The sequence below is a fragment of the Chrysemys picta genome, chromosome 20 (assembly GCF_011386835.1).
Source record: "Chrysemys picta bellii isolate R12L10 chromosome 20, ASM1138683v2, whole genome shotgun sequence".
Lineage (NCBI taxonomy): Eukaryota > Metazoa > Chordata > Testudines > Emydidae > Chrysemys > Chrysemys picta.
The window spans coordinates 20,911,180-20,930,943 of record NC_088810.1 but is presented as its reverse complement, the minus strand read 5'-3'; the positions used below and the strand labels follow the sequence as shown (position 1 = coordinate 20,930,943).

Genomic DNA, 19,764 nt, shown 5'->3' with positions numbered 1-19,764 from the left:
TGGGGACAGGGGCTAGATGGGATCTTGGGAACGAGGCCTGGGTTGAAAACAACAGGCGCTGAGAGAATCGCAGGGCTCCCTGCGGCCCCGCTTCCATTTCCTGGAGTGGCTGGAGGAATGAGAGGAATGCTTCAGTGACGTCAATTCTGACATTCATGGGACCTGCCAAGCTAGAAGCTGGAACAGCCGCTCACAACAGCTGACGTGGGGGCCGGGGGGAGGTGGGTGAGTTGGGGGGGGGGGGCGGGGGGTGGTAGAAAGTGACAGAGCGTGTCTCTGCCTGGAGGTACGGGCCAGTCCTTAGTGCCTTTTTCCCAGCACCCCTGACTTTGCAGATGAGCTCGAGCAGCAAAATTCAGAGCCCGATTTCGAATGCTCTAAAGACCCCGGGACAGGCTCTGGTCCCTGCTCCCCACTCTGGCAATATACCAGAGGCCTAAAGGCACCGCAGAGGGGCAAGGGAGGGGCTGTCTGCCAGACGCTGCCTCATGTTGCCCCGCTCCCACAGCCAGCCCTGCGTACGGGGCATGCTGGGACCTGGCCCCTAGCGCACGGCGCGATAGGGATTCTGGAGTACCTGGCAGCCCGTCGGGAGCCTGGGATGGGCAGCACAGAATCAGCACCGTGGATGCGGGGTTCGAGTTTGCCCCTGTTCTAAAGGGTCCATGTGGCTGTAGGATTCAGAGCCCAGGGTTTTCAGTCGTGAGCCGGCATCCTGAATCCCACTTGGGAGCGTAATGCCGATCTCCTTTACATCAAAGCATCCAGGGCCGAACTCCCTCTTGAGTCAACCCCCCTCTATGCTGTGCCAAAGATGCGCGTGACCCACTCTCATTAAACCCAGCCACATCGTTCGGATTTAGGGCTCTTTTTGCCTAATTTTGCTCATTATTATTAGAAGTAGCCACATGGGAGCACCTGGAAATCCAACTGAGATCAGGGCTGCGCTGCGCTAGGGGCCGGACATGCACCTAATATGAGATCGTCCCTGCCCTGCAGAGCTTACCGTTGAAATAGACACGACGTGGGACCAGTAAAGTATTATTAGCCCCATTTTACAGATGAGGAACTGACCCAGAGGACCCAGTTAGCCCCTTTATCCCATTCTGGCAGTGGATGTTGCGCCAACATTTACAGTGCCTTTATGATGCCGGAGTGGTATATAGGGACCTTAGCATAAGTGAGAAGCAGACCCTGAATGTCTGGCCCAAGGTCACAGACAGAGTCCGTGACACAGCTAGGAAGTGAACGTAGCTCTCCTAAGTCTCGGCCAATTGCTTTGGCCACACGGCTACCATTCTCCTCCACCAGACTAAGCAAAGTTTGACTCAGATTTTAATTCTATTGGGTTTATGTCTCCCCTGAGACACAACTATAAAAAGGGGCAGAGGCGGGCGAGAGAAAATTATCCCCTACGGCAGGAACCAAACCCAGACCTCCCGCGGCCCTCTCTAGCAGTTTAACCACAGGCCCCTCCTGCCACACCAAATTTACTGACCTGAAAATCCACATCTAAAAGACTTGGTAGTGTTTGAAACTGCACATCAGGCCTGACTTTAGCTGTCTGAGGGGATCTTTACTGCCGGTAATAACACCTAGCTCTTTTCATCAATAGAGCTCATGGCACTTTACAAAGGAGAGCAGTATCAGTATCCCCATTTTACAGGTGGGGAAACTGAGGCACAGAGTGGGGCAGTGACCTGCCTGCAGTCACCCAGCAGGCCAGTGGCAGTGCTGGCAACGGAACCCAGGTTTTCTGAGTCCCAGTCCAGTGCTGTAGGCAAGCCTGCATCCAAAAAGGGGGAGGGCCACATTCTCACTCACCGACTGGGCTTGGGCAAGCTCCGTTGGTGTTGTTCAAGTCTCCCCCGAGCATCGCCCCTGGAAAGCAACAAGAGACACGGTGACAAAGTTAGTTCAGAACTCGGCGCACTGAGCAGTGGTTGACTATTTGCAGGTGGGGGACGGGGGGAAATCAACAGTGTTACATTCCCATCGAGAAAATCCAGGGTAAAATGTACAGCACTTCCAGGCGTGGAAACAATATCTACACAGATACATTCCCTTTGGGGATGCGGTACGCAGCACAGACGCTCATTCCAAAAAGACCAGGCTTGGAAAACAGCGTGGCTCTGCTGTTCCGAGCCTTCCTGGGGGGACACGCTCTGCAGAAGGGAACCCGCCCCCAGCTCCGGGATTGGAAAGAGGATTGATCCTGTAACATTTGGACTGAATGGAAACCATTCCCAAGGTGCCCGGAGAAGCTCTTCCCAGGGAACGTTTGCTATTCCCAGGGAATCAAGCCCTTTATCCCCTTTGCAAACAGACTTTGAGTTTTGCAAATTTATTTGCTAGTTTGAATTGTTCAACCACATCTCGAGACTCTTATTTCTTCCAGCAATCCACAATCCCTCTGCCTCACTATAACCGTCTAGACAGCTGGGAAAGGAACCCAGGAGTCCTGATTCCCAGTCCCCTGCTCTAACCACTATACCGCAATCCCCTCTCAGAGCTAAGAATAGAACTCAGGAGCTCATATCCTCAGATGAGTATCTGCACTAGGATTTTTTGACCCAGGAATTCCCAGTGGTAGATAATTAGGGCCAGATTTTCATTTACGTTAAGCCCCCTTTACCCAGCGCTGGCAATGTAAAGGGGCTTTCCAGGGGGTGTATATTACAGTTCCACTCACTTTAACGCCAGCCTTCGTGTAACTGACCTCAGATTCCCGATGTTCCAGGACAGAGACACACACAGTACACAGGATTCGGCATCCCTGTTTCAGAGACGCCTTGGAGCCGCGGGCAATAGCCTTGACCTCACACAAGGCGACCACACGCTCCGCTCCATTAGCACCGCTTTTGATTTAGAAACGACAGCGGGGCTCGCTGTTATCCTCTGACGTGCGTCAGAAAACGCACTTCCCACCATGCAAGCACGCAGCGCCTACGAAACTGGATTTCTGCGACGCACAGACGGGAAGGCTGACGGCAGCTGCCTCAGAGGAACCTCTGAACTGATGGGGAAGGAATGTTCTCCTCTCAAAACAAATGGTTCGACCCAAATCGATTTTCCCACCCACCCCCATTTTTCGGAATTGTCAGCCATCTGAAAATTCGGTTCTTTGCCCAGCTCTAGGGGTGATACAGGAATTGCGTTTGCCATTTGCATCGCATGGGATCTTTGCTGAGCATCGCTTCCCGGATCTCTGAGCTCTGGTCAAGTGAAAAAATTCTTTATTTATTGCTTGTACGGCAGTAACACTTACGAGCCTGAGACATGGACCAGACCCTACCGTGCTAGGTGCTGTACAGACAACAGAAAGAAGGAGTGAGGGGTGGGAGGAATGAAGACACTGGTGCCCTCTCTTGGCTATTCTCATAGTAGGCCAAACACTCACCTGCGCTGGCTGGCCTCTGCGGCAAACCCGGCGACACGGTGTTTCTCTGCAGGGCCGGCTGCTGTGGTGAGAGGAGTCTTGGATCCGTCAACGAAGAGGTCACCAGCGACTGGGTCACCAAGGAGCCCCCGGGGTTGCTGAACTGTAACGTGTTTTGATTGGTCACCGGAACTGTCACTGGCATGGCGAAGTTCGGAGCGGGCACTGCAGACTGAACAGAGAGGCAGATGAAAGCGGGGACCGGCGCCAAGGGAGTCACCCAAAGGCACTTCGCTCCGCCAAGGAGCCGGTTTCTGTTTGGTTCACGGCGCGACCAACGGGCCAGGTCCTCGGCCCGGAATGCAGCGACACTGATTTATACCAGCTACGGATCTGGTCCAAATTTGCACCCAGTTCATTATTGCCCTGCAATTTGTACGGTCGTTTATAACAGTGCAAAGTGGGTGAAAGCGAGCACCATTCTCATTTGCTAGCCACTTTACACGGGTGAAAATGGTGGCGGGCAGTGGGGAATCTGGCCCCAGGCACAAAGGGGCATGGATTCCCTCTAGGAAGACGGAGAAAGAAGGGCAAACGGATGTCCATCTGGGCACATCGAAGCTAAAAAGCATTGCAAACTGCTGCCTGGGGGGAAGAGGGGTGTTGACTAAACACCTGCATTTATTTACCTCCAGAGCTCAGCAAAGTGGTTTTAAAACAGCTCACAGAGAGTTGGAAATGTCTCAAAGCGGCTCCCTTGGCATGCCAGAGAGGGGAACAGTGCAGTGGTCTTAGCATGAGACGCTCTGAACCCACAGGAGACAAGGGCCAGCAGCTGCCCTTCAACCTCCGAGGGAGATAAACGGAGCCCCGTGGAGTTTTAATAGACCAGGGCTCTTCTGAAGTCAGTGGAGCTACGCTGCGGATCCGGCTGAGTCTCTCTCAGTGAAAAGATCCTGTAGATTCTGCACAGAAGTGTAAGATCCCAGGGCCCTACTCGCAGCTACTATCTGTAATCCTGTATCACCCAGAGGCTCCAATCGGGATTGTGCGAGGCTCTGGACGGACACACAGACCCAGCCCTGAAGAGCTTGCTTTTCTCTCCATATTAGTATGAAGTTTGATAGCCCCTGTGCTCATTCTCGGGGGAGCATGGTCTTGGGGTTACAGTACTAACCTACCCTCGGACTCTGGGGCATTCCCACCTCTGCCACAGACCCCATGAAAGACCTTAGGCAAGTCACTTAATCTCTCTGTGTCTCAATTCCCCACCCCTTCAATGTGGATAATAATACTTCCTTTGTCTAATCAGGTCGTAAACTCTACAAGGCAGTGACCATCTTTTACTAGGTGTATGTACAATGGGGTCCTGCCTGCAGCGCAAAAGGCCCCAATTATTATTCATGCTCTGTACGGAGCTAGTGCCTCGGAGTCCCGGACCCGGATCCCGTGGCGCTAGGTGCTGTACAAACACAGAACAAAAAGACGATCCCTGCTCCACACAGCTGACCTCAACCGGAGCCTCTAGGTGGCTACTGTAATAGAAAGTGACAGATCGGAGCATTTCCAAGGTGCAGCTTTGCTCCAGAGAAGCACCCTGTAGATGGCTCCTATCGATTCGTGGAGCTGCTGGGGTGCCAGTCAATGGAAAGACCTGGGGCTCTGACCCTCAAGCAGTGGAAACGCCTCTAATTCATGATCCTTGGCCCCTGGCTCGAGGGACAGATCCACCAGCGCTTCCCGGCCTTTTGGTGTCGCCGAGATGTCATTACAAAAGCGCTGCTGGGCAAATGCAGCTTTGTATGATTGCAGGAGAGGAAGAACGAGCGCGTGGGAGAGGATGGCAGAGCCGCGCCTCTGTCCTCCCAGGGGCTCCTGGCTGGGAAAGCCGCCTCTCTACCTATCATCCCCCACTCCCTTCACAGATCTCCAGGGCATCCAGCCGTTTCAGGCAGCAGGCAGGTGCTAAGGACCACTCCCTGCTCGTGGCTTCTGCTGCCGTAAGTCACTTTGACTTGAGCCTTAGGGCTGTAAGCTCTGCAAGGCAAGAGACTTTATGAGCCAGATTCTCCTCGACACTAAGGCCCCTTCACATGGCTCTGGCGTAGCTCTAGGGCCACTTTAAGGGCTCTCCCTCGCCCCCCACCCAGACAGCCAACGCGGCACAGAGGATACTCAAGGCTGGTCTACGCTACAGAGTTAGGCCGGCTTGACGACAATGCTCCAGGCTGCGAAAAATGTACAGACGTAATTAAGCCGACCTAAGCCACAGTGTAGACACAGCTAGGGCCAGGTCTACACTTACAAGCTTACAGCTGTCCTGATACAGCTGTGCTGCTGTCAGAGCGCTTGTGTAGCCGCGTGATGCCACCGGGAGACAGCTCTCCCGTGGACACGATAAAACCAAGTCAATGAGCGGCAGCAGCTATGTCTGCGGGAGAGCATCTCCTGCCGACGTAGCGCTGTACACAAGAGAGTTCACGCCGGCAAAACTTATGTCGCTCAGGAGGGGTGTTTTTTTCACATCCCTGAGAGACAAAAGTTTTGCCGATGTAAGCGCTAGTTGAGACATAGCCTAAGTTGATGAAAGAACTCTTCTGTCGACCTCGCTACTGCTTCTTAGACCCCGTCTCCACTACAAAACTACGTCGACCTAACTTCCGTCGGCATACGGCCCCCACAGTTATTAAATCGCTTGTGCGTGCGCACGCTTGGCTCCTTGCGTCGGCGGCGCACGTCCTCACCAAAGCGCTTGTGTCGATTGCATTGTCGGGGTGCGGCATTGTGGGCTGGCTGCTGAAAGCCAGTAATAGTCCACAAAAGCAATGGAGCGTCTGCACTGACACTGCGTTGTCCTAATTATATCGACCGTGACTCGACGCCGTTCGGGGAGCTGGTGTTACGAAATCGGCGTAGAGAGGCGTTTACGTGGGCAGGAGCGAAATGTACATAAAGACACTTGCACAGCTAGGTCGACGCAGGGCAGCTTACGTCGACCCAACCCTGCCAGGCCTCAGAGAGATGGCTACAGTACAGCAACAGAAGAAATCCTTCCGTTGTTCTGTAGGAAGTGTCTACACGACATCGATGCAGCTACAGTGGCACTGCTAGTGTAGACACGCCCCTACTGTCAGTGAGAATCAGGCCCTTAAATGTTTGGCTGTGCACATCTGCAATGCAATATTGCATAATAAATAACAAGACAGACAGACAGAAAGAAAGAAACTAACTAACTTAGGGCATAGTTCTACCCCAGATGCACGTGTGAAGCCCGCTGACGTAAGTGAGAGTTACATGAATGGATTGGAGGACAGGATTCGGCCCTTAGCACCTTTGAACCACTAACCGACCAATCTTCCCCATGCTCCTGCCCAGGCGGGGAGGGAGTTGTGCACACGCAAATGATCCCTCAACCAGCAGCTCCCATTCTCCCCACTGATTACAGAGCGCTGGGCGCTACAGTGTTATGGCAGGCAAAGGTTTGAAATGAACACAACACTCCAAAATCCAGTGGGGGATCGGGGAGGTTCATTAATCAGCCAAACGCCAATGACTTTTTTTTTTTTTTCCTTGAAAGCCAGTTTCAAATGCACTCAGAATGCAGAACCCTGTTAAGGCCAGTTTCTCTGGACCAGGGCGTCATTAGCTTCCCCGGCAGATGAGTTGTGTTAGTTCTCATTATCACACAAAAAGCTGGTTAAAAAGAAAAGCATCTGCTCCAACAATCCACTATTCAATCCTGTTGCAAGAGAGGTGTAGTCAAGGAGGCAGATGTTATGCTTTGGCTACTAATCAACCTGCTTCTGGGAGGCTACGCACTGCAAGATTTTGGAAGCAGGGACTTTCCTTCTTTTATAAGTGTTCACAGCGCCTAGCATCATGGGGCCCTGGTCCCAGGCTGCAGCCTGAAGTTGCTACTATAATGCAAATAATAAAAAGATTCATAGGTTGATAGCACCCCGTTTTCCCATTCGCCTGCCCTTGTGTAACTATCTGCCCCAGGGCAAAGCGAGTGCTAACTGCTACACACTCATCTGGCAGCGTTTTACACTACGGGCGTGTCTACAATGGAAAGGGAATGCAGATTCACGGAGGGTGTGACTTTAAAGGGCCACAGCTGTAACTGAATAACTCCGTGTGTAGACGTTCTGAATCCGGAATAAGAGGGCTGTATTCTGTGGTTAGTTTAACCCACTTTCCGAGGGAGCTAAGCTAAACAGAAAGCAGGCACTCTTATTCCAGAACACAAGCGTGTCAACACATGGGAGTTATTTAGGAACCACTCCTTAAGTAGATAAGCCCTAAAACCCGTTTTACCCCACTTTGGGGGTGTAAAGCGAATGAGACTCACGTAAAGGGCCCTTTATGCTGCCAGAAGGGTGGCACACGGAAAATGAGCATCTGACCCACAATCTCTTACTGGCAGAGTCAGCCAAAAAAAAAACCCACCTCTGGCTTTTGCAAGAGTGAAGTCTCAAAAAAATTAAAAATGAGCTTCTGTGGCCTTGTAAACTTGGGGTATTTTTTTTATCCTGCGTCCAGCGCTTGGAAAGCGCCTCCCTTTCTACTCCTGCAACGTTAGTTAATTACGGCTGCCCGAGTTGGAAGGCTAATCTCCCTGAAGATGGCTTGCCTGCCTCAAAAGTCTTTGCTCCCTTGAACTAACAACTAATTTGCAATACCCCTCTTCCCTCCCTCGACACAAATCCCTTTCATCGCTGTCCTGATGCCACCCCAGGGCCGTCGTCTCAGGCTAAAACCACCCTGGATTTCTGCCACATCCCTAGCTGCGCCGGGAGCCTTATGGGTTCGCCTGGATTGAAAGCAGAGTGGCCCCAGAGTGGATCTGATCCCAAAGCGGGTGCAACTGTCATCACCTGACCCTCCCTTTCCCCGCCGTGGCTCATATACCGAGGTTCTGAACTCAAGCAAAACTCCCGCTGAAGTTCAGAGGAGTTTGCTGGAGTAAAAAGAACCTCAGGGTTTGACTCAGTATTAATAGCAATGGGACCGATTTTTAAGGTCCTCGGTCTTAACATTTCCAATGTGGGGGCTCAAAGTCAGACAGCGAAGCCCAATGTGTTTAGGCGCCTAACTCCCTTCAAAACCGATGGGCAGGGCCGGCTCCAGGCACCAGCTTAACAAGCAGGTGCTTGGGGCGGCCAAGGGAGAGGGGCGGCACCTGCGGCAATTCGGGGGCGGCAGGTCCCTCACTCCCTCTAGGAGCGAAGGACCTGCCGCTGAACCGCCGCCGCCGATCGCAATTTTTTTTTTGCTTGGGGCGGCAGAAATGCTGGAGCCGGCCCTGCCGATGGGAATCAGGCACCTAAATCTAGCTGAGGATTTGCGCCCTCGGGCCGGAGTCTCATTTACATGAAGGGCGTCTCTGCGGCATTGATCAGTAAGCAGCACAACCCCCCAAGTGCAGCTGCAGCTACAGTGCTTGTGTCTTATTCTTGCATGGGCAGGGGAATAAGCGATGCTGGCGAAAGGCACTTTTCTAACTGCAGCCACACTAGGGGCTGGACTGGTATAATGATTTCGGTAAACGGTGATCCCCATCCCCCAAACAAAAAGAATCATACCCCTAAAACTTTTAAGTGCAGACCAGGCCTGAGAATTCTTTACGCCACTCTGACAGCGTAAAGGGGCCTTAAGGTGGGTAATTTATACCCATTTTAAGGCCAGAATGGTGCAACTGAGACTCAGGCCTTGTATAGGAGGGAACAACCATAATGTGTTGTGTTCTAGGCCAGAAGAGGAGATTAGGATGGGTACAGGGGTGTTCTGCCAGCTCCATACCCCTGGAGGGAGGCATTTCCACCCACTTTAACACCTCTTTTATGCTGGTAGAGCGACCGAAAGGGGCCTCGGCATCACCAAGTCCTGTTTCTAACCATTAGACCATGCTGCCTCCCAGACGTTCCCTAGCCCTGGGTTTGCTACGCCCGATGGGAGCAAACGAACAAGGCAGAGCAAGGCTCCGTAAGCAAAGCCATGCAAAGGCGTCACTCCCGCCGCTCTGCATTCTACGTTGCTAGGGGTCCAGGGCAGGATGTGCAGGCCACCGGCTACTCACTGCGAGCCTGTAACTCTGCATCATTTTATCAAACTCCTCATCAATCTTTTTATATTTCTCCTCCGTCTGCGGGGTCAGCGCAAACACCTCGTCCCCTTCTGGGCTCTCGCATCCCCTGTGCTTCTTGTTCAGCGCCTGTTACGTTGAGAGGGCGGGGGAGGTGGCGGGGACGGGGGTAGGATTGGGAAGAAATCGAACAAAAGAAAAAAGAAAAACATAATGAAGGATTTCTGGCCAGAGGGGCGCAGTACTTACACCATATCGTTTGAAGAGGATATCCAGATCCTCGCTGGCTTTGCGGTATTTATCCTCCATCAGGGGGCTCTGGTCAATGGAGTCGTCTCCGTCCGGTTCCGGGCTGTCGCAACCGTTAAAACCTTTCTTTCTTAATGTCTGAAAACACAACCAGGACAGGTTGAGATCTGGAGCAGGAGGGGTACGTTGGAGAAGGGAGAGCTGGCGGGGTGTTGGATGCAGGGGTGTGACGGATGGAGATGGCGGGAGCTTGTTTAAAACGTCGTCGCTAGCTTCCCAATAGAGCTGGTTTGGAAATGGGGCGGCGGCGGGGGGCAACGTGGCTGAAATATGGGGGAAATTTACTCGAAATTTGGGGAGCATATCAATATTTCAAAAACCAAATGAGTGAAAACATCCACAAAGCGTAAAGGGGTCAAGAAAGGAATCCCAAATTTAAAATATTTGAAGAAAATGAATAATTTCAAAAACAATCTTCAAAACATTAAACAACTGGGCGGGGGGAAGCGTTAAAATGTCTATTTCTATTTCAAAAAAATCACCACAAATTCAACCAGCTCCGCTTCCCAGTTACAAAGAAAAAGCCTACCAGGCCGGATCCTCATTTACCCCGGGACTCCTCCACATTGCGTTAGTGGGATGGAGCTGTGGTGACACCGCTGGGCCTATTATGATAACTGTAGCTCTTCTATCAGGGGGTAGCCATGTTAGTCTGTATCTACAAAAACAACAAGGAGTCTGGTGGCACCTTAAAGACTAACAGATTTATTTGGGCAGAAGCTTTCGTGGGTAAAAACCTCACTTCTTCGGATGCCTATAGAGTGAAAGTAGCTATTCTGGCTTCATCCTTATGAGCTCAAAGCTCGGCTCCTCCACAGACTCGTTACGTGATCCTGGGCAAATCCCAGAGGCCTGGGTTCTTCTTTCAAGTGGGTGTATATGTAATTAATTCCCATTTTAAGGGCCCTTTACGCTGCTGAAGGGATGTAAATGAGAATCAGGCTGGTAGTATTTAATAGACAATGGGTCTTTGGAACCCTCCTATAGAACTGAAGAGAGTTTTATAAACTAATAGAAACGCACGTTAACCCATGGAACTCACAGCCACAAGAGACCACTGAGATTAGCAGGAGTCAGAAAGATTCAATTATGGGCCTTGCTCTCATTTGTAATAAGGATCTAGCCCATAGGGTCTGGTTAGGATTGTGCCTCTATTTTGGAAGAGAATATGACCCTATGACAGTGCAAGTGGGTGGAACGCCATTGACTTCAAAGGATCTATTTACATCAGGAATGTGTTTGGCCCTGTGCCAGCTCAGACACATAACCTATTCTCTCACCATTATAATGATTGGGGGGGGGCAAGCAGGGGGGAACCCTAATGATATTTACTCTCCTATTAAAATATTTCCTCTCCTATTAAAAGACAAAAATATTACTTGCCCCGAGCAAAATGGGCGGGTGGAATTCTGCAAGATGGTTTTAAACAGATGTAAGGGGTTTGGGGCAATGTACAATGGAACGTGCCAAGACCAACACGGCAGAACTATATTAAAGAAGTAGGTTGTGTCTGCACCAATAAATGATGTATACTTTGTATGGCAATGACCTTCTTTAACTTAAAAAATAAACAAGCACACATTTTTCATTGGCCGGCTGCCAAATTCACCTTTGGCATAAGCGGAGTTACAGCTCGGTTGAAATCAGGGGGTCGGGTTCTGATTTCACTTACAGTCGTGTAAATCCGAAGCAACACAACTTTTCACACGACTCTGCTCGTGTAAAGGGGCCTGAAAATGGGACGTATTGCCACGCAGGGGCAGATGCAGGCCTGGGTTACACTTAAAAGTGTTACCAATACAACGATTTCAGTTCAGAGGGTGATTTATTTTACTCAAATAGACACCAGTAAAGGCCCTATTGTGAACGGTTCTACTGCTGGAAAGGTGACTTAGATCTGGTCTACATTTCAAATTTAGGTCGACGTAGCTGCACTGCTCAGGGCCCCCAACCACCATAGCTGTGCCCATCTAGTTCCCAGTGTAGATGCAGGTAGGTCAAAGGAAGAGAGGTTCTATCAAACCTTTCCATCGGTGTAGGCTGTGTCTACACTATGGAGCTGTAGCTATGCCATTATAGTCCCTGGCGTGTAGACCAGTGGTTCTCAAACTAGGGCTGCTGCTTCTTCAGGGAAAGCCCCTGGCGGGCCAGACCGGTTTGTTTACCTGCTGCGTCTGCAGGTTCGGCCGATCGCGGCTCCCACTGGCCGCGGTTCGCCGCTCCAGGCCAATGGGGGCGGCGGGAAGGGTGCCCAGCACGTCCCTTGGCCCGCGCCGCTTCCTGCAGCCCTCATTGGCCTGGAGCGGCGAACTGCGGCCAGTGGGAGCCGCGATCGGCCGAACCTGCAGACGCGGCAGGTAAACAAACCGGCCTGGCCCGCCAGGGGCTTTCCCTGAGCAAATGGCGGCCCTAGATTGAGAACCACTGGCGTAGACAAAGCCATACCTATAGTGACGTAGCTTGGCCGGTATAATCCCTATAGTGTAGGCATATAGCTATACCAGTATAAACACCTTTGTGCCAATCTAATGGCAGCCACGCTAGGAAGATTGTATCACTTTAACGACACCGGTATCGTTAAAGCAGTACGGTTTTGTTTACACTACAGACGTCTGCCCGCACAGTGATGGCTGTCAGGGGTGTGAAGAGGCGTGATCCCTGCGCAATATAGTTAGGTTGACCTAACCCCCTGTGTAGACATGGCAAAATTCTTCCCTCGCCCTAGCTACCGCCTCTCAGAGAGGTGGAGTGACTGCGTTGACGGGAAAACCCCTTCCGTTGATGTCGGAAGCACCCACACGATGACGCTACAGCTGCGGTGCCAGAGATGTGCCTCTGTGGTGGAGAGATACCCTCGGTTATACTGGCAAAGAGGTGCTTTTACTAGTAGAGCTGGTTTCATTTTGGGGAGGGGGGAGTTAACAAGCTATACCAGTAGAATGTAACTTTGCAGAGAGAAGCAGCTTCCACACGAGGATCGCTTTGCTGGTGCAGTATGCCGGTAAAACCCTCCTCGTGTAAACATGACCTAAAACTATCTAGTGTGGACAAGCCCTTAGCAGAGGAGAGAATGCAGGCCAAGGAGTTTGTAGCAGAGCCAGGAACTAAATCTGGAGTTTGATTGCAGCTCCTTCACTGCAAGACCATCTTTGTACTCTGAAGGAAGTCCCATTAATTGGAAACACAGACATTCCATGTGTAGGCTGTGCACGGCGTACAGTAAGAATCCTTCAGAGAGTTTGGACAAAAAGTTCCCGTCTCGTGTTCAGTAGCCAATTTACAGATTGCATTACACACACGCATATAATCATTTTATTTTCAAAATACCAGAAGCAATTAGGCATTATTATGGAACCAGCACTTGCCAGTTTTTTGGGTTGTTTTTTTTTAAAAGTCAAAGCAACATATAATTTCCTGGAAGTCTTGATCTCTTTTCATGCCAAACTTGAAGGAGAAAAAAAATGCCTTGACAATTCTCCTCTCGTCTTCCCAAACACAGATAAACATATCTGCTTCTAGGCCAAATTTTATCTCAAAGAGGTGCCTTACCTACACTGAGCACTGGGAAATATGGGTTTATAATGGAATTGATGCAGTAACAGTGGATGTCTCTCTCACTTAAATTCTAAGGTCCTTGGGGCAGGGACTGGCTTTTTGTTCTGTGTTTGTACAGCACCTAACACATTGGGGTTCTGGTCCATTTCTGGAGCTCAGAGGTGCTACTGCAAGAAATTGCTAATGTGCTTTGAGATCTACTGATGAAAAGGTGTTATATACGAGCTAGGTCTTATCATTATTTAATAATATGATGTAACATTTCCTTTATTGTATACAGCTGGTCAAAATAATGGGGAAACCGATTTTATGACGTATTTTGAAGCTGCTTCTGTTTTATAGTGTTTGAAATGCACCCATTTCCCTTCCGCTCTTTCGCCAATTTTTTTTTTTAAAAAGCAGTATTTGTTCCCAATGTTTTAATTGAAATCATTTTCAAAACTGTTTGGGTTTTCAAGTAAGGAAACCATTCTGCTAACAATTTCGATTATAAAATGCGATGGAAAATTTGGCAAAAAAAAACCAGAAATTTTCAGTCATACATTTCTCGTGGCAAGACACATTGCCAAAAAGCGCGTGCGCGCACACACACAAAGACACACACAAACCTTTTTTTGTGCATAAAAATTTCAGTCATCTCTAATAATCCTTTGGCTGAATGAAAGTGAACTCAGTTTCCGTGCTAACTTATTTCAAATCATAGGGGGCATGCTGGTTTGTTATTGTAGGGTGATCCATGAGCCTGGAGTGCATCGACTAGTTAATTATTACACAAGTGCAGTAACTGTGCACCAGGGCTTGTCACTGTGAGTTGTTGCCCGTTCCATTCTGCTTTTATATAATGCTCATCACTGTAGTATCTGGCTTGTTGATGGCACATGAATGGAGGGCTAACTATTGCCTGGTTGCCATCAGTTTTATAATAATTAATTATTACGTTACTATTATTTTGAACATTAAAGGGCTGTAAAGTACTTTCTTCCCTCTTTCCCGCAATGTAAACACATACAACACACACTAACACATGCTGTCATTTGCAAAATGTAACACATTTTGCAGCGCTCGTATGATCTTGTGTTGCCCAAGCTACATCTTTGCAAGACAGGAGAAGGCTCCTCGGTCTGGGCCCAAAAACAATATTAAAGACAGAGACAGGGCTTGGAGTCTGAGGCGTGGGAGCGGAACTGAAGGAAGTGAGTCAGGTTTCAGGAGGGACCTAGTTTGATGTGACGTCTAGCGGCTCTGGAGTGCAACCTGATAGCCAGGCTGGGCCTCTCTGCACATTCAATAAAGATCTCTTTCCTACAACTCTAACCGCCTGCTGCATCAGCGATTGCTCGTGAAACAGGGCCTCTCATAAGCTTCGGATCCCAATGCCTTGGCATTAGGGTTGCCAACATTTGGTTGGCTGAATTCCTGGAGGTTTCATCACATGACATTATCTTTAATTAAAGATCAGTCCATGGAGGACAGGCCCAACAATGACTATTAGCAAGATGGTCACGGGACGCAACCCCGTGCTCTGGGTGTCCCTACACCTCTGACTGCCAGATGCTGGGACTGGATGACAGGGGATGGATAATTTCCCTTGTTCCGTTCCCTCTGAAGCATCTGGCACTGGGCACTGTTGTAAGACGTGACACTGGGCTAGATGGACCATTGGTCTGACCCAGCATGGCCAGTCTTATGTTGTTAGAACAACACCGTATCTACAAGACAATATCTCCAATCGCATGTGCGCGTGCTAGATGCCGCTCGCAAGAGAACAGCGCCTCCTACTGAGCCGCTCACCCTGTAGCACCAGCCCTCCCCTGCCCAGCCCCGCACTGGGACATTTGCATCAGCACTGACTCAGAGAGGAAAGCACCGTCTGCCGCTCCCTGCAGCATAGCGCAGGGCAGGGGCTCGGGACTGATTCAGAGGGAAGAGCCGTGCCTGCTTGAGTCACTCACACCGATGAACGCTGAACAACTTCATTCCGTTTTACTGGTTGCAAAATGAAGCAATGCGGTCTCCAACACAACACTCCTGATTCTCTGAGACAGAGGTGGCTGGAAATGCCGCTCCACAAAGAAAGCCCATTCAAGGCATCTGCTTACCCAATTTAGCAGCTTCAAATGCAATCTGGCCTCTAACAATTCAGTGCATCTACTGCATCTAAACTGCAGCACACCTGTATATACAGGGGCCGATACACCGGGAACAGGTAAACATACAAGGTATATGCAACAGGGAGTCTAGATGTCTAGACCCGAGTTCTAAACCTCGCTCCGCAACATCACTCTCCTTTTCTCTTTCCTGTCCCATCTTGTGTCTGTCTTGTTTATTTACAATGTAAGATCTTTGGGGCAGGGACTGTCTCTAAGGGCTTGTCTATATATAGATTTCCACTGGTTTAGCTTGAGGCATGGTGTTAAATTGGTACAAAAGACTGCTCTTCTTCCAGATTACAACAGGTTTATTTGGGTTTAGTTTAGGGTTAAAGATAAGTCAAAAAAGATCAGATGAAACAGACTGCTCTGGAAGCAAAATAAGAGCCTCCACAAAGGGTTTACACCAGTTTAACTAAATCAGTTTAAGAGCTTGTCTACACTTGAAAATTATTTCAGATTAAGAATGGGTGTGAATTTAAAGTGCATAAACTGTTCCAGAATAACTCCACATACGGACACCCTTATTCCAGAATAAGAGTGTGTTCCGGAATATTCTGCAATAGCTATTCCGGTTAATTTCTGCATGTAGACAAACTAGTAAACTGATGCAAATCTGCACGCAGACAACCCCTCACGATGTGTGTGTACAGAGCCATCCATACGGCCATTCTTATGTTCTTAAGCCCCAGTCCTGCAATAAAATCTGGGAGGGCCGTTCCCTGCAGCCATGCACACTCTACTAGGGCCCTCAAAGCTACAGCGGTCTTCCCCCAGGTTGTTGCGGGATTGGCAGCCATCAAAGAATGCCCTCCCCAGCAGAATCCATCCCAGGTTTCACATCCAGCTCAGTAGAGGCTGAGCCCGGACTTGGGCATTTAGCCAGGGCGGATGCCCACGCAGCCCAGATGGGATCAATGAAGCTCAGCGTTTATGCCCCTCGCTCGCAGTGCTTTGGTTTACGGAGCACCCAGGAAGTGAGGACACACAGGAACGTTCAGGGATTCCAAGTCACCAAAGCGCTGATGGCCGGTTTACACCCACTGAGGATCAGGCCCCAGATATCAGCATTCAGGTCTGAGCCAGGCCAAGAGCGAAACCCTTGGTTTCTCGGGGGTTTATCTGAAGGCCTTTGTCTGGGTCGGGGTGGAGGGTCTTGCCAGGGTGTGTGTGTCTGGGAAGTGAGGCAAAAGGGCAGGTTTAAAGGTCACGATGAAGGAACCCAGTGGTTTCCTGCCTGGAGAGAGAAGCAAGCCAGCTGGTAAGGCCACCAGCACAGGAAAGGCTAAAAATAAACCCAGCTCCAACAATAACAATCGCGCTTCTCAGCAGCTGCGCTTGGCACGCTGGTTCGCCTGGCGACCCGATCACAAATGGAGGTGACTTCCCAAAGCAGATGGGACGTGGCAGCTTTTTGGAAGGAGCCGGGTACCGGTAGAACCCTAGCTACGCCCAGCACAGCTGTGTGCGTGGCCTGACGGAGAGAGATGGCTCGGACTGGTTCACAACCACGCCCAAGGATTGGCCAAGACCTCCGGTTTCTCCCCCCTCCCACACACACACACCTTGTAAAAGAACCAAGCGATCGAGTTTTAACAAAGTAAAAGACTTTCACTGTATTTTTCTTTAGAGCCAGTTAAAAAAAAATCTAAATTGCTTTTGGTTTGGTTTGGTTTTTGGCGGAAAAAAACTCATCATTGTTTGGAAATCGGAATTTTCCCCAAAATTTTCCATTTTCCCAGCAATGACAAATGTAGTTGTTTTCTCTGGTTTTTCGTTCTAACCTTTCTCCTCGCTCCTCTCCCTTTTCGGTAGTGAAATGGAAAAAGCAAACAACAAAAATGGGAATTGGGGATAGAAAAGAGGGAGGGAAACCCACTACAAAGCAAAATTTTTCACAAAGCATTTCAAATAACAATAATCCCTATCTCTTATCTAGGGCTGGTCATCAGTAGATCTCAGAGTGTTTTACAAAGGAGAGCAGTAGCATTATCCCTATTTTACAGATGGGGAAACTGAGGAACGGAGACATGAATTGACTCGTCCAGGCCGGTGGCTGAGCCGAGCAGGGTTTTCACGATCAGCAGCGACTTTAGTTCTCTCACAGCTTATATCTCCCTGTCCCATTGCACTGAAATCTCTAGCAAGAAAACGCTTGGGGGGAAGGGGTGGGCAGGTGGTTTCCTTCGGCGATGAGGTTAAATTAATTGCCTCCCACGTGAGTGGGTGAAATGGAAGATCAAAGAAGGCTCTAGGTAACTTTCAAAGAGGTGAATTCAACCCTGGCTGGCATTTTCCATGATGAATACTTGGGTTGAATCCTTTCAACTACCCCAGCTCTGCCCCAACCGGCATATATTTTGCCGTCTGGATATAGAACAAAGCCGCAGATGGGAGTGCAAAGGGAGAACAATGTTCAGACGAAATCTCCTTTAAGTCTGCCCTCAAAGACGTTCTGTGGGAGTGCTTACAAGCCTCTCCAGCAAAAGGGACATAGGGTCCCATCCAAAGCCCACTGAAGTCAATGGATATCCTCCCACACGGACTTCAAAGCGCTTTGGATCAGGGCCTGAGTGACTGGCATACCTAACACGATACGGCGCTGTAAATTTAGGCTAGGGTTGAAATGACAGATCTAGGGCTCCTGGGAGATAATTAAAAGCGGGGCTTGTCTTGGGCCGGGCCAGGTATGACCTACCAACCAGGGCTGGCTGAAAATGTCCATCAAAAGGGTGATTCAGAGGCAAATTGGGGGTTTCGACGAAATGCCATTTTTTGTTAAAAGCGTCTTGAGCTCTTCAACAGGTCTTGGTTTTTCACAAGGTTCAGGCGGAGGAGGAAAAACAGGCCCTTCCTGTTCCAATAGCCGCCTGCTTCATTTGATGGACACGCCACACGTGGCAGGTACAGAGCTTAGCACGGCTCGGATTCACTGTAAAAACAGCAAATACCTTTGGCCAACTGGGGAACATTCCACCCTCACAAGTGGGCTGTCTCTGGGGACGGGGTGTTGGCTGGTATTGAGAACAGGTGATTTTACAGAAAGTGCCATACTCCATTCATTATAAAGTACCTGCAGTCAAGGGAGCTGCACCAGTTTAGGATCTAGCCCGAGGCTCCCCACGAAGCTAGTTCCCAGTCCCCATCGCTGGCCAGCACTGCGTTTACCAGTAGCCAGCCCGCTGCTAGCCACGGCTACTTAGTAGGGCTGGTCCGAATGTTTTGAATTGTGACATTTCAAGGAGATTTTTTCATCGAAATGTCAAGACAGAAAATGGAGTTGGGGGAAATTCAGCTCTACTTCTGGAAAAACCAAAACCAAAAACCCCTCCTGCCCATTTTTAAAGCAGCTCTTGGTATTATTTTTTTGGATGCCAGTAGCACCCGCAACCAAGATTCGGGCCCCCGTTGCCCTGAGCTCTGTGTTAACACAGCAGGAGAGCCCTGCAGTGCTTACAGGATGGGAGGGGAAACTGAGGCACGGACAGTAAGGCATTTGACCAAGATCACACAGCAGGTCAGAGGCAGAGCTGGGACTAGACCCCAAGTCTCCTGACTCCCAGCCCAGTCCAGTGTTGTATCCATTAGATCACACCACCTCCCATTTCGCTCTGCTGCTTGATTACACACACATTAGCCTCCTAAATGATTACATGATCATACACTGCTCTCCCAGCCCTCCTCTGCTGGCTCTCGTCTCAGACTGATCGTTCTGGGGCAGGGAATCCATCTGCAGTGGGGAAGCACATTGCACTTCTGTGGCAAACAACAACGCCATGTGTCACGTAGGCTGCAGATTCTTCAGCACTTGCTAATCTCCATCACGGCCCTTTCTGGCCTTCGGGCAGCTTGTTCGGAGGAGGAGGAGGAAGGGGGAGACCACTGTTTGTTCAAGAGCAAGGCTGTTTCTTTCCAGGCTCGGATGACATGCTGCTCTGATGGATGGAAAGTGCCCCCAGCTGGAGCAGAGACAACGGTGGGCCACATGCTCGGAGTGAGGCTTCGGCCTCTGGCTCTCAGAGCGCCGAACTGCCTTCAAAGGACAAAAGGCCAAATCCAGGTCCCATTCGCTCGACAGCCAGAGCAGTCAGAAGAGCAAAGGTGGGTCACAAACGGATTTAAGACAAAAAAAAATTCACTTTTTAATTCCATTGAAAAACTGGAACGTTTTCAAACGGGAGAAAAAAAAACATTCCGTTCATTCAACACTTTTAGTGGGAAAGAATTCCCAGTTCTCAACCAGCCTTAGTTCCATTGATAAGAACATGAGAACGGCGGCCATACAG

At 49.9% G+C, this 19,764-nt stretch overlaps 1 protein-coding gene across 35 annotated transcripts in view; it reads right to left on the bottom strand.

The window, feature by feature from the left end:
- MEF2D (myocyte enhancer factor 2D) overlaps positions 1-19,764 on the bottom strand; it is a 182,213-nt gene that overhangs the window by 35,920 nt on the left and 126,529 nt on the right. For 29 of the 35 annotated variants that reach the window (XM_005310950.5, XM_065573643.1, XM_008179037.4 and 26 more), the window contains 3 exons: positions 9,714-9,851; positions 3,401-3,611; positions 1,825-1,881 (listed from right to left, as the gene is read on the bottom strand). In XM_005310950.5, coding sequence (XP_005311007.2) covers positions 1,825-1,881; positions 3,401-3,611; positions 9,714-9,851 — 406 coding nt within the window. Of the gene's footprint in view, positions 1-1,824; positions 1,882-3,400; positions 3,612-9,458; positions 9,594-9,713; positions 9,852-19,764 lie in introns of all 35 variants that reach the window. The other 6 variants (XM_065573651.1, XM_005310952.5, XM_065573650.1 and 3 more) reach the window with 1 other exon arrangement.